The sequence below is a fragment of the Dermacentor andersoni genome, chromosome 1 (genome assembly GCF_023375885.2).
Source record: "Dermacentor andersoni chromosome 1, qqDerAnde1_hic_scaffold, whole genome shotgun sequence".
Classification (NCBI taxonomy): Eukaryota; Metazoa; Arthropoda; class Arachnida; order Ixodida; family Ixodidae; genus Dermacentor; species Dermacentor andersoni.
This window is the reverse complement of record NC_092814.1, coordinates 117,978,751-117,993,059: the sequence shown is the minus strand read 5'-3', so window position 1 is coordinate 117,993,059 and position 14,309 is coordinate 117,978,751. Positions and strand designations below refer to the sequence as shown.

Below are 14,309 nucleotides of genomic sequence, written 5' to 3'. Positions count from 1 at the left end.
TTAACCGGTCCACTAAAACAAGAAAAGCATCCACATATCTGGCAATGTAAGCCGCACGGCCACTGATATTGCGTTCGATTTCCCTGTCCACGTGTGCCATAAGTATATTGCTAAGAACAGGGGCTACGCTAGAACCGCTAGCCCTTACCATTTCACCACATTTCACATTTCACCACACCACCACCACATCTTACCATTTCAGGCCACATGTGCCGAACGTTAATAAAAATCTATAGAAAACTTTCAACGGGAACAAGACACCTGCTAATGAACGCTGCCTGATCGTTCTCCAATTGCCTTATACGCTGCTTCACACACTGCATTAGCTTGCATATGATAACAAGTAATATCAATTGTCCACATCGGCACAGAAAGCCCTACAACTCCCAGGATTGCAGTCCTCGAGAAACCTCACCAAAGCCTGCGACTTACGAACACAGCGAACGGCTACGCGCAGTACAGGAAGGACATTAATAAAAACACCAAAGGCGTAGAAAAAGAAACACACACCACTCGCGCCTGTGGTGTGTGTTTCTTTTTCTACGTCTTTGGTGTTTTTAGCACTCTAAGTTTTTTAATAATGTGTTACCAACTAGCCCACCTATCCATCCTTTTTCAGGAAGGATAGTTGTTTCTGCGTCCAAGTTGCAACTTCTCACTGGCGCGTGTTTGCCTCAGATACTATCACCCTAAATGGAACGCCTTGTTTGTTGGCTTTTGCTAAGAACATCAGCTCAAACTTCGAGCCCTTAGAATTCTATACTCTATACTCCATCTCACAAGTTGTTTGCAGCACTGTGGACGCTGCCGGACTTCTCAGGCAATATAAAAGGCCTAATGCCCCTCGAGGCGTGTTCATTCGCACTGCGTCGTCTGCACAGCGGCTGCTGAATTCACGGTATACGACGTGCATGTGCAAAGCTCCTAGCATGTCGCGTATCGCTGTAATGTATTATGTACCAAGCAAAAACAAAACTTTCTAATACTGCTATTAATCAGACAGCTACGCCCTGAACTATATGCCGCTGCGCAAGGATATTGCTTGTGTACGCCCCGTAGCTGCGGCAGTGCTGTAAACTACTTGTGAAATGGAGTATAGACAATAAACATCCCAAAATGGTGACGTTTCAATACGGCTAATGCTAGCTCTTTCAGTTTAGCATCCTTCACAGACGCTGTCTTGAAATGCGTTACAACAGCATTGGCGGCCTTCTCTGAGAACATGCCCTCCGGCGAAACGACAAATAGTCCTTATTTGTCGGCTACTAACACTCTCTGTCTCCTCGAAACCACCAGAGCCATGCGCTCCTGAAGGTTTCGAAAACATTTAAGAACATGTGCTGAGTGTCAAGAACGAAGTAGGGTCGCACTTGGTCGTGCACTGCAAAAACTTTCATTGCAATCCCATATTTAGGCAAACACAGATTAAGTAAAGGCACAAGTAACAATTGGCAAGGGAGATTATGGAGACGTTCTTCATCGCCGTTGAAAGTCACAAGTGTGTTAACCAAGCCTCCATAGCAATATCAGAAAAGTAAATGGCCTATCTCCCGGGCTGTTTCGGAAGTGACGAAATACGCTCGTGTTTCCATGCACTTCGCGTCCTATACATTTAAACGCGCGCTTGGTGGACGGGGAAGACGGAAGGGACAGAAGGGGTGCCTGGACTCGGAGTAGTGGTGTCGAGAGAAGCGGCTACTGTCGTCCGTGCGCCGATCTTTAAAATTTGTGATATTAGCAAATTGCTCTGGCGCCCACTCACAATAAGGGAGCCAAAGCCTAACGACTCCGAAATAGCCGGGAGTCGAGTCGTCTCAGTTTGTTCAGTTGAGATGCGTGCGCTCTCTTAAATTTGTTTTCAGAAACGTGCACATAACCCGGAAATCGGAACCCGTCCTTTTGTCATCGCACACCGCTATCTACGCGATGCGAGCCTCAACTTTCAGAGCTCCCGGCTTGAGGCAATATAGTTACGAGTGTCGCCACGTGCAAGCAATCCGCTGAACTCAACAAAAAGACAGCTAAGAAAGCAGCACGCCGCGTGGCGGAACCGATCCATTGAAATCCACGTCCACTTTCAGTGAACATGTCCCCGAAAGCACACAGACACAACCTGTCTCACAAGTAGGTTTAAATGCTATATAACGACCATGTATATACCCTTGTCGGGGTGTGTTATGAAATAACAGCACCTTTCGAACTATTTTTGGACGTTTCAAACACGCTCGTACAGTGAACAGAGTTTTTGGTTCCCCCATCATACAGCAGCTTTTCGAAAGGCGTCCTTGATTTTTGTTTTTCTCTGTATTTTTTGCGCAAGAATGATACCAACCTCCCACGACGCCCACAGACTGCTGCTAACTTCGCGCACTACTCGAGCCAGGCTAATCGCCACAAAATAAAGCATGCCTCACGAGTTATGTGCAAATAGGTGTGTGGGACTTATTGCCTGATGGATATAAGTTGTTTTAAAATGTGGTTCGTGGCAGGTTCGTGCCCTTATACAAGTTGTGTGCGTCGTTTCATTAAAAAAAACGTTTATTATCGTTTTCTGGCTTAATATTGAGCTCATTACCATCCCCGTTCGAATCAGCAAGTCACTAACCTTCCACTCCGTGAAATGTTTTTGTTTTCGTTGCTATTTTCAACAGCCCTCATCCTACGTGCCACAGACTGCCCTTTATTTTATTTATTTATTTATTTACCCTAAAGACCCTGAAGGGCATTACATAGAAGCGGGGGGGAGGGGGCAATACAAAATTATTGTTTCAAATGTAGAAACACCTGAACAAACAAGAAGAAAAAGAACGATATGAGTTGGGTAACAGGAAAACACCTCGGTATAAAGGACGTTTAACGCCACTTTCAGGATGCTATTCATATTTAAATCAGGCGCAACGAGAGAAATATTACACAATTTCGAATACGCATAAATAACAGGAACACTGAAATGAATCTCGGAATAAGCCAAGTAGTATATTGTAAAGGTTGAGTGACACATTTAAATGTGCACAAACAAAGAAAAAAAACATTATATAATTCTAAGAGACGCATACACGCAATAATAGCCGTTATCCATGGAGATGCTCCTGAAGTTCCCTTTGAAAACTAGCTGCATCAGTGCAAGCGACAATGTTTTCTGGTAACGCGTTCCATTCGTTTATGGATTGCACTAGAGGTGAACATTGGTACTTTAGTGTATGAGCAAATATGGATTCCACTTTGTGTTCATGATCCCGCCTGGATGAAATGTGATGTGCCGGTTTAATGCGATTGGTTGCAACTCGCCGTAATATAAAGAATGCAAAACGATTAAACGCGAATATTTGCGTCGGGTATTCAAAGCGGAAATGTTGATGCTGCTTTTTAAGAATGATACGCTCGTGTAGGCTGAATATGAAGAAAGTATTAATCTTACTGCCTCATTCTGTACTGACTCGATGCGATTCTGCAATGTAATAGTACCTGGGTGCCATATTATCGATGCGTATTCTAACAAAGACCGTATGAGAGATGTGTAAGCGTGAAGCTTCGTTTCTGAGTTGGCAGGATACAAACGATGTTTGATTAATTCTAATTTCTTAAATGCCTTCTTGGTTACATATTCTATGTGTGTGTGTCTGTGGTTAAATAGACGCCCAGGTACTTGCAACTTTGCACTCTCTCTATCTATACCTGTATTGTTTATGGTGTAAACGTTTAGAGGAGTATTAGTAAGTGTAGAAAATTTAACAGGCTTTGTTTTTTCTACGTTTATCGCCGTATGGCAGACCTTACACCACTAGCTGAGTTGTACTAGGTCAGCAAAACAGCTAAACCCTTACTGTATAGTGGGATCTAGCTGTCGCACTCCGCGTTATACTGCCGAGTGCAGGCTTTCAGAGCCATCACCATTTCTCGAATGAAATTCCTAGTACCCTGAACACTTGGATTTCCTCCTGCAAGGGCATTTGCTTTTGCAAAATTTTGCCATACTGCTGACGATACAACAGGGTCTGCTGCCTCACTCTCCTGCTGAGCAATTTTCCCTCATTGTTTGTTTTGCTTTGTTCCTCGCCGTTCAGCGAGTTGACGCGATGCCAAACAAAGAGAAAATAGTAATAATCGTGTCGACCGCATTTTTTTTTCTGCAGAGCTCAACACCAAGCACATCCACAGATTTAAGCCAGGCCGGCCCAGGTAAGCATCGTCCCTAAACGGCGCAACGCTTTATCTTTTCCTTTGTTGCCAGTAACGCTGAGGATTCCGCCGAAACCAGTCGCGCTTCGCGAGGAACACATTAACTTTCATTTGCAATGGCTGCTTGCGTACAGCGGCGAAAACCCCGACACGCGGTACTACGCGCACGAGGTTCAAGGGACACTGAAGAGAAAAATTAAGTTGAGCTGTATCAGTAAGTTACCCTTAGACAATGAAAAAAATAAGGGTCACTCTTACTGCGAAAGTAGGCTTGGCGAGACAGAAAAGACGCGCACACGAAAGACGGGGTGCTGGTCTGTATACATTGACAAATTCCGCCATATTGTTGAATTCGCCATACTGTTAGCTCTGAGTAGCTGAGAGAGCTGCTACGGTCTCTCCGATTGGCTCGAATTGCCGCCATTACAGAATTCGACAATATGGCGGAATTTGTCAATGTCCAGAACAGCACCCTGTATTTTGTTTGTGCGTATTTTCTGTCTCCCTAAGCCTACTCTCTAGGGGCCCTATAACGTAAAACTATTCCAATATGTTTTTATTCCAAGCTCCTGACGTCAAATTTGCGTAAACGCCGACGCAAGCATCGGGCGGTCACCCGCAGGGTTGTCTGAACAGACCAATCAAACGCTCTCCTCGTTCATAGGAGGTCACTTTTGTTTGCTTGAAAAACGAATAACATTGCCTACACTGAGCGGCTTGTCTTATCTAATTGGCTCACAAGAGGCGAGGAGCACGCTCAAGTGGAGAGGGATTCTATGGGGCCGAGCCACTGCACTGAAAATCGATAACCGGACGAAGAGGGTGGTACCGGCATGCTCTCCGACAGGTGCGAGTAGCCAGTGACTGAGCGATCGGCGGCAGTCATCTTTTATTCCTTTCGGAACGGGGCAGCCTGCGGCTATTCAGAAGAAAATTCAGTTTTGTTCGTCATATTAATGCATCTATATCGCGTGCACGTCACTTTGACGTAGTGAGCTTTTGCGGTTTTGTGACGTCGCGTGAGAGGCAGCTGAAGTAGGTGCAGTCCGAAAACTTTTGACCAATAGCCGAGGGCTAATGGCGAAGAGGCGTCGAATCAGAAATAACTATTTTTCTTTCGTTCGGTCAAATCATGCATAATCCGTGTGTACACGTTATATCAGATGGGGAGCTATCGCGATTTTCGTGACGTCGCGTGACAGACAGGTGAAATGGGGTGGTCCAAAAAAGTTTTTGACCAATCGAGGAGGGCTGATTGCAGAATTGGAATAGAAAAGCTTGGAATAGTTTTACGTTATAGCGCCCTTGGTAAGAGTGGATTTTTTTTTTTTTTTTTTTTACGTTGCAGAAGGGTAATGGCACCCGCGAGCGACCCGACGCCACCTTCTATAGTTCCCGCTCGCCGTGATGTCACGGATTTTTACGACTGTTCGGCCCTATATTTAACTGATACTTAAAGGAAGATATGGACTACATTGTACTCTAAAGGACCCAAAGACTGAACTTTAGAAACTTTTGACAACGTTTACTGAGAAACAGAGGCTCAATTACGGGCGGACACCTTGAAATGCGTGACGCTATCGGTTACGGCGCGAAATTAAAAAAAAAGAAAAAGACATTGTAGTTTGGCCTTGAGTTTCTCTTCTGGTAATCAACCTCTTACCACGAAATTAACGACAATAGAGTTTTGTAAAGTTACTTTATCGGTGTCAGCAACCGGGTAAACCTACAGTAGCGGCGTGGCGAATAAAAGTTGAAATCTGCTTGTGTAATAAGTGAGCGGAACTGAACCAGTGTTCACAAAGCTCCTCTTCCGCAATTGAAATCAGCGACTGGCTATCGCTGTGGCTATCGTCTCGTTAGCAAGCCAATCGCTGTAATTAATAGCGGACGCAAGTTTGAAAGCGAGTCAATTTAAAAAGTTTCTCGTGTAGGTTTCGCGAGTGCATACGGGCCCTGGTAACCCCGCTCGCCGCGCAGTCACTCGTACGTGTAAATGTGCAAAGGAAACGTAAATGCGCTTGCTATCGTTAAAAAGCAACATGCAATACCATCGCTTTCGAGTCGACGGTCAAAAGCATCTCATATATACACATTAAGCAGGAGGTATCTGCATGGCGGCGTGACAAGTGGTGAGCCTAATTGTTTGCTGCACAAGTAATCCATTTTATGTCTTAAGCGTCACTCTAATATACAGAAAGTATATCGTGAACTAAGTACGTGATGCCAACAGACAACGAAGCCTTGGAAAGCATCGGGGGAAACTGAAATATAGAAGTAATAAGAAATAAAATAAATGAAAGTGGACGACGACAACTTTCCGCATGTGGAAGCCGAAGCCATATCTGCCGCATCACAAGTGCGATCATCTGCCAATAAAGTGGCCCCCCGTTCACTTTCTCGAGTTTTCGTGAACGTGTTAGTATTACATCTAGGAGTGTTAGCCAGCGTCACATCACGGCCATCGCGGCGGATGTGGAACATCCTTTCAACCGCATACGTTTCGTATAGTAGGCGTACTTTATGAGCAGGTAATTGGCCAGTAAACTCTCGTATGCTGCCTCACGGCACCAACGCTGTCGAAGTCGAGCCCGTCGCGATGCAATGAGCGAGAAAAGAGGAACCAAGGGTCTCAATTTTTGTTACAGTTACAACCAAGACCTACTTTCTAGTCAGCAATATACGACTATACTGCTCCTCTGGGCCCCCCTTCACAGAAAGCTCGTATACTAGAATTGTTCGTAAAAGTAAATTATAGCCAATCCTGGTGATATACTTATTAGTAGCGCAGGCGGCCGGCGAATGGGTAAGAACACTTACGAAGGAAAAGCTTTGTCGGCCCCTGGTTCCTCCGTTTATCGGGACCGATCAGCAACTCCTTTCAGCTCTATGATGCGATAATTACACTGCTCGCAATTTCAATGGCTTAATGTGACGCAAATAGTGCAACACTTTCTTCCTTGCTTTTTCTAAACTCTTAAAGCAGTACACAAGACAGGGTGCGATTTTGTCACACATCATGACCACCATTAATATGAATAAAGTGAAGTCTCGTTAATTAGTGCTGTATACGCCCAATGCTTACCTATCAGGTTCTGCAGCTGAGCAAGAGATCGCGGGTTGGAATCCCGGCCGCGTCGGTATAGCATTTAGATAGGGCTGGAATACAGAAAAAACTCGTGTACCGTGCTTTGGGTGCACGCTAAAAAACTCTAGGTGGTCAGGATTAATTCAGAGCCCTTCACTGCAGCATTCCTCAATAGCTCACTGTGCATCTCCCGGACGTTAAACGCCGATTAAACTACCGATTAGGGGCGTCACATTCGTCTCAGCGTCGCTTCGCGTTCCTGATAAGACGCCGCACAGCGTTAAACAACGCGCAATTACGCTTTAAAAGATGCAGAATGTGTGTACGGAAACGTTCGATTCTGTTGTTAACGTGAAAGAAACGAACGCCTGCAGATGGTCATGCAGAGAAAAAAGGGAAGCTGTAGAAATCCGCCATATAGATCGATGAGAAATGCTGCAAATAAAGGTTCTGGGAGGTTATCGACAAAATTAAGATACACAGCGTAGTGCCTCGCTGACACGTTTGCCCATTGTGTACAAAATGGCACCGTGCAAGTTATACGCAAGTACGTTCCACAAATAGAAGCATCACAGCCCACAGAAACTATCTGCCTAGCACTGTGTAGGGAACGAATGGAAGCTCTTAACTAATGCCCGGCTCATTAGCCCGCCTGATCTACGGGCGCGTGCTTCATGCTAACCTTTTCATCCTCTTTCTTCCACATATCCATGGACAGAGGATTTAGACAGCCGGACCGACGAGCCCACACCTACGACGCCTGGCCCGCCGGCGCCCCTAAATTTGAATAATCTCGCTAACCTTCCCGTGCCGAACGTGCCGGAGTCCGCAAAAAACCCGCTGCCACGCCTTCCGGCATCCGCGAACCTTCCAGCACAGAAACAACCGGAACCCACGAACCTGCCAGCACCGAACTTACCGGAGCCCGCGAACCTACCTGCGCGGACACAGCAGGAGCCCGAAAACTTGCTGGCACCAAACTTGCCATCGCTATCAAGCTCGCCGGTGCCCAAGCTGTCACAGCTCGCCAGTTCGTCGCCGCCAAACTTGCCGGAACTCAAGAACGTCTTAAAGGCAGAGAATAATAAGGAGCGTACGAACCTGCCGGAGTCCGCGAAGCTACCGGTTCCCTCGAAGCTTCCGGCGCCCACGAAGCTGCCGTTGCCCACGAAGCTGCTAGTGCTTGCGAAGACTTCAGTGTCTGCGAACGCGCCAATGCTGAACAAGCCGGAGCCCGCACACAATTCGGCGCCCGCGAACCGGCTGGTGCCTGCTAACATTCAGGCGCGCGTCAGCCTGGCAGCGCGCGCGAATCTCCTGAAACCTAGGAACGTGCAGACACCCAATATTCCGGCACCCGCTAATCCCCAGGCGCGCATCAGCCTTGCGGCTCCCGCAAACCCGCCGACACCCAGGAACATGCCGGCACCCAACATTAAGACACCCGCTAAGCTTCAGGCGCGGGTCAGTCTGGCAACGCCCGCACTCCTGCCAACACCTGGGAACATGCCGGCACCCGAAATTAAGACACCCGCTAAGCTTCAAGCGCGGGTCAGCCTGGCGGCGCCCGCAAACCTGCCAACACCTGGGACCATGCCAGCACCTGACATTAAGACACCCGCTAAGCTTCAGGCGCGGATCAGCCTGGCAGCGCCCGGAAACCTGCCAGCACCTGACATTAAGACACCCGCTAAGCTTCAGGCGCGGATCAGCCTGGCAGCGCCCGGAAACCTGCCAACACCTGGGAACATGCCAGCACCTGACATTAAGACACCCGCTAAGCTTCAGGCGCGGATCAGCCTGGCAGCGCCCGGAAACCTGCCAACACCTGGGAACATGCCAGCACCTGACATTAAGACACCCGCTAAGCTTCAGGCGCGGATCAGCCTGGCAGCGCCCGGAAACCTGCCAACACCTGGGAACATGCCAGCACCTGACATTAAAGCACCCGCTAAGCTTCAGGCGCGGGTCAGCTTGGCGGCGCCCGCAAACCTGCCAACACCTGGGAACGTGCCGGCACCCGAAATGAAGACACCCGCTAAGCTTCAGGCGCGGGTCAGCCTGGCAGCGCCCGCAAACCTGTCAACATCTGGGAACATGCCAGCACCTGACATTAAGGCACCCGCTAAGCTTCAGGCGCGGGTCAGCCTGGCGGCGCCCGCAAACCTGCCAACACCTGGGAACGTGCCGGCACCCGAAATTAAGACACCCCCTAAGCTTCAGGCGCGGGTCAGCTTGGCGGCGCCCGCAAATCTGCCGAAACATGTAAACAGGCCGGAACCCGAAATTAAGACGGCTTCTAAGCTTCAGGCGTGGGTCAGCCTGGCGGCGCCCGCAAACCTGCCAACAACTGGAAACATGCCGGCACCTGACATTAAGAAACCCGCTAAGATTCAGGCGTGGGTCAGCCTGGCGGCGCCCGCAAATCTGCCGAAACCTGTAAACATGCCGAAACCCGAAATTAAGACATCCGCTAAGCTTCAGGCGCAGGTCAGCCTGGCGGCGCCCGCAGACCTGCCAACAACTGGGAACATGCCGGCACCTGAGATTAAGACACCCGCTAGGCTTCAGGCGCGGGTCAGTCTGGCGGCGCCCGCAAACCTGCCGAAAGCTGTAAACATGCCGGGACCCGAAACTAAGGGGCTTGCTAAGTTTCAGACGCGCATCAGCCTGGCGGCGCCCGCAAACCATCAGAAGCCCGTGAACATGCCAGCATCCAACATTAAAGCGCCCGCTAAGCTTGAGGCTCGTGTCAGCCTGGCCGCACACGCAAACCTACCGAAACCCGGGAACAGGCCCACACCCAACATTAAAACGCCTGCTAAGCTTCAGGCGCGCATCAGTCTCCCGGCGCCCGCGAACATGCCGGCACTCAGCCTTCCGGCGCCTTCGAATCCTCCAGTGGCCGCGAAACTGCCGGCGACCGCAAAGCTTCCGACGTCCGCGCACCTGCCATTGCTGAACTTTACAGAGCTCCGGAAACCTTCGGTGCCCGGGAACTCTCCGGCGCGCGCGAACTTGCCGAAGCCAATTGACATGCCGACACCCAACTTTTCGTCCCCCGTGAAGGTTCAGGCACGTGTGAGTCTGTTGGCGTCCGCGAACCTCTCAGAACTGAATATTACAGAGCCAAGAAACCATCCGGTGCCCGCGAAACTGCCGAAGCCCGCCAACATGCCGACGCCCTACCTTCAGGCGCCCACAAACACTCCAATGACCCCGAACCTGATGGTGCTCGACAAGCTACCGGTGTCCGTGAACAAGTCAATACCGAACATCCCAGAGCCCGAGAAACCTCCGGCGCTCGCGAACATACCGAAGCCCACCAACCTACCAGCACCCAACCTTCTGGAACCAACAAACATTCCAATTACGGCGAAACTACTGGCACCCGAAAAGATTCTGGTATCTGCGAACATGCCAGCATGCAACAATCCAAACCCCAGGATTCTACCAGCAACCGCGAACCCTACGGGGCCCCCGAACCTGCCGAAGCCCGGCAACCTGCAGCCGGCACCCAACTTTCCGGCACCCAACTTTCCGGCACCCAACTTTCCGGCGCCCGCGAACCTTCCGGCGCCCGCGAACCTTCCGGCGCCCGCGAACCTTCCGGCGCCCGCGAACCTTCCGGCGACCACGAACCTGTTGGCGGCCGAAAAGCTTCCGGCATCCGCGAACATGCCAGTACTGAGCATTCCACAGTCCAGGAACGCTTCAGCATCAGCGAACCCTATGGCGCACGACAACCTGGTCGAGCCCGCTAAGCATCAGGCGCACGTCACCCTGGTGGCGCCCACGAACATGCCGGAGCCGTCGGGGAATGACAGCGTCAAGGAGCTGGCCCCTTTAGCCAGTCACCTTGATGCAGCCTGCCCCTTGGAGCAGCAGTGCGAGTTGCCGGTCTTCGACACCTTCTATGACCCGTACACTGATGAGGTTTGTCACACACGCCACAGTGGATCAAGTCATCAGTTTAGCCTCCCTCGCAAAGTGAGATACTAATTTAGAGAATAATTTGATGGGGAGATTCAACGTGCCTAGGGACTAGGCATTTCCTCGCTGAAAGTAATTATACGTAAAAAGTCATTGTTCCCCTTAACCGGTGCTTGAACCTACCTATGCAGTCTAAATGATTATGCACGTCAGCTTTGAAGGCGTATGTTTCGTAAGTGTTAGCGTTAACGGCGATCGAATGCGGAATTGCACGAAAAGGCAGCGCCTCCGCAAAGGTGATCATGAATGTACCCATACTGTGTCCTCCTTAATCAGAATAATTTCACATATCCGCGCCACATACCAAATTACAGGGTTTCTTTTCTTTCTTTCTTTCTTTTTTCTTTACTCGGTGATGCTACTCCATTTGATTTGCCGACAATAACCTGTGCCATCGTTTCAGCTTGTCTGAATTGGCAATGACGACCTCCTCCTTAACCACACAGTAGCCGCGCAAGAGTGCGATGGCAGTGGAGGTGAACTGAAGGTGCCGCTTCAGACGACCGAAATCGAGACAAGACAGAAGTTCACACGAAGCAGGAGGTTTGAAGTGATGAACCGTGGTCGAACGAGGATTGTAGCTGGAGCCAAAGCACAGACAAGGAGCGAACTGCTGTCCTGACCAAGAGAAGTCCCCTTGTCGATACGTCGGCTGTATAGCTACAATACTCATTCGACAAACATTTCATCGCTTCAGCCGATAAGTCATTTTCCCTATGCGGCCGTCAAAAAAGCCCCGCGATAGAGCAGCATATACTGTCAACAAAAGCACTTCCTTTCTATGTAACCAGGGTGCTGATGTCGTCGTGAAGGCGACCGCGGCCACATTTATTGAAGAGCGCAGATGCGTTGATGTGCGGAGCGGCAACGGCTGCGATCAGCTCCATGACCGAACGTACACTCGCGATGGCCGTTCGCGGTATTGTCTTCCTCTTCGTCGGTGGCGCGGCTGGCGGCGATAATTTTAGGATTCATGTCATAAAAGAGAAACCTAATGCTGAAAAGTTCGCATTTAATTACTTCGCAGGCAATTCGCATACGATCCAAGTCGTGTCCGCGATTTGCCTTCGAAGCTCTGGAATGCGGGTACACCAACATCAGTCAGCGAATGCAGCAGCACGAAACTTGTACCCAGTCAACAGACGGGTGGAACGCATTTCGACCGCTTTTCCGCTTGGGCGTTGCCCAGTATCGGCGCTTGTATTTGCGCCACGCAGCATCCACGCTCAAACACGGCTGAAATGCGTACATGTATTCTTTTGTTTGTTTGTTTTCAACAATGAAAACAGCGTTTCCGGAGCTGAGAGGCACAAATAGTCGAGCACTATTAACTCCCTTGAAATCGCCAACGGCAACATACTTAGCGCTGCCAGCCGCATAACACGAGCCCAGCTCGACAGTTAATTCGGGCTGGGTTTGGGCATGCCCAAAACTGCCCAAATTAGGCTATCGACCCATTGCGCTCAACACGAATACGTTGTAACACTCGCAGCCTCGTACTCGTATACGTGCTTGGATGCTCGGTAACGAGCGCGTGACCTGTAAGTTAATTGTAGACGCTTTAGTTGTGCGGTATTGACGTTGCAAGAAATAGTTTTCTGCCGCTGCAGAATCGACATCGTTTATGGAAAGTCGCTATACGCTCCATAACACGTTACTATATAAGGAGCAAAGCACCGGCCGACATTTTGCTTGTACTAAAGACCGGCAAGCGAGACTTCTTCATTTTACCTGTTGTTTGGGATATACCACCTGTTTTGTTGTTATAACAGCTCCTTCCTTCCCCTTTTTTTTCATAATTCGTCTTTGACAAACAGCGATTTTAGGCCTTTTTAGGTGGACTTTCCTGGTGGAAATCACTTGCATTATAGATATCGCAACGTCAACGTAGCTAATTCAACTATTCAATAATTTAATGTTACCTGGTAACGTAATGTAAAGTAATGCTAAGGGCTGCAATTGTTCCAGCTGCGTTGGTTTTATATGCGGCATGGTTACCAGCTAGTGGATTCGGTGTGTTTACAGGCGTCGTACCAAGCGGCCGGCCGTGGCGCCCCGGTCTCAAGAAACTCTATGCACGGGTGGCTCGTGCAGTTTGACGAAGATGGCAACGTCTGCTACCAGTTGGGTCGCGGCCGACCTTTATTCTGACCCTGGGTCGGCTGAAGGCGTTCTTTCCTTTTCTTTTTTCTTTCTTTCTCTCTTTTTCTTTTCACATTGTGTTACACAAGTCAGGCAAGCTCACATGCACCACCGTACAGTGGGTTTCAGGCCATGCGGTCCCATCAGCCTTGTTTTCTATCATCCGGCGCACCTAACTGACAACGGCAGCAGCAGCTCTTCCGCCACTTGGGGCAGCAACACCTAAATGGCTCTTTGACTCGACGCATTTGTTGCCAGCCATTGGGATGTATGTTGAGTGTGTGACGGCAGGTTAATAAAGGCAAGTTCTTTTTCTGTTCTTGCTTCACCGCTGCACGTCTGACTTGGAATACGTCTAGTCCATATTCACGCACCAAGTGCGCGCGCTGCTAGAATATACCCTGGGAGTCAACCTACAACCCCCCTCCAGTTTAACTATCGTTCACCTCACGAGCGCCTTGAAAAGGTATGGGTGAAGTAACAGAGCCTGCATTCGCTCTGGCAACCGCACGAAATACAGGCACTGTCACGTACAAAAGTAACGAACAACGCACCCATTTTTTTTAACCACGATCGGAAGCCACTTATGAATAGTTACCGTTAATTCTTGTAAATTAACGTAGTCATATAATTAAATTACATCCTCAACTAGAAACACCTTTGCTAGCTCATGCAAGAATGCAGGCCAAACCGGGAGGAGGCTCCATTACATATACTCGCGGGGTAAGTACTACCAGCACGCATCAGCAAATTACTTAGGTATAGTCGTTATACTGACCGGGTGTTTCCTTTGGTATTGGTGCTCCCTGCAAATGCAGGACGGGCGTGGGCGCGCTCCCTACGCGCGTTCATCGGCGCTGAAAACTAATAATTAAATCCTGGCGGCGGCGGCCACATTTCGATGGAG

General features: G+C 49.4%; 1 protein-coding gene across 3 annotated transcripts in view; it reads left to right on the top strand.

Moving 5' to 3' along the window:
• Nucleotides 1–13,730, top strand: part of LOC126543326 (uncharacterized) — a 42,567-nt gene extending 28,837 nt beyond the window's left edge. For all 3 annotated transcript variants that reach the window (XM_055061947.2, XM_055061946.2, XM_055061945.2), the window contains 3 exons: nt 4,134–4,179; nt 7,986–11,203; nt 13,286–13,730. In XM_055061947.2, the coding sequence (XP_054917922.2) occupies nt 4,134–4,179; nt 7,986–11,203; nt 13,286–13,411 (3,390 nt within the window). In that variant the 3' untranslated portion in view covers nt 13,412–13,730. The remainder of the gene's footprint in view (nt 1–4,133; nt 4,180–7,985; nt 11,204–13,285) is intronic.
• Nucleotides 13,731–14,309: the final 579 nt, after the last annotated feature.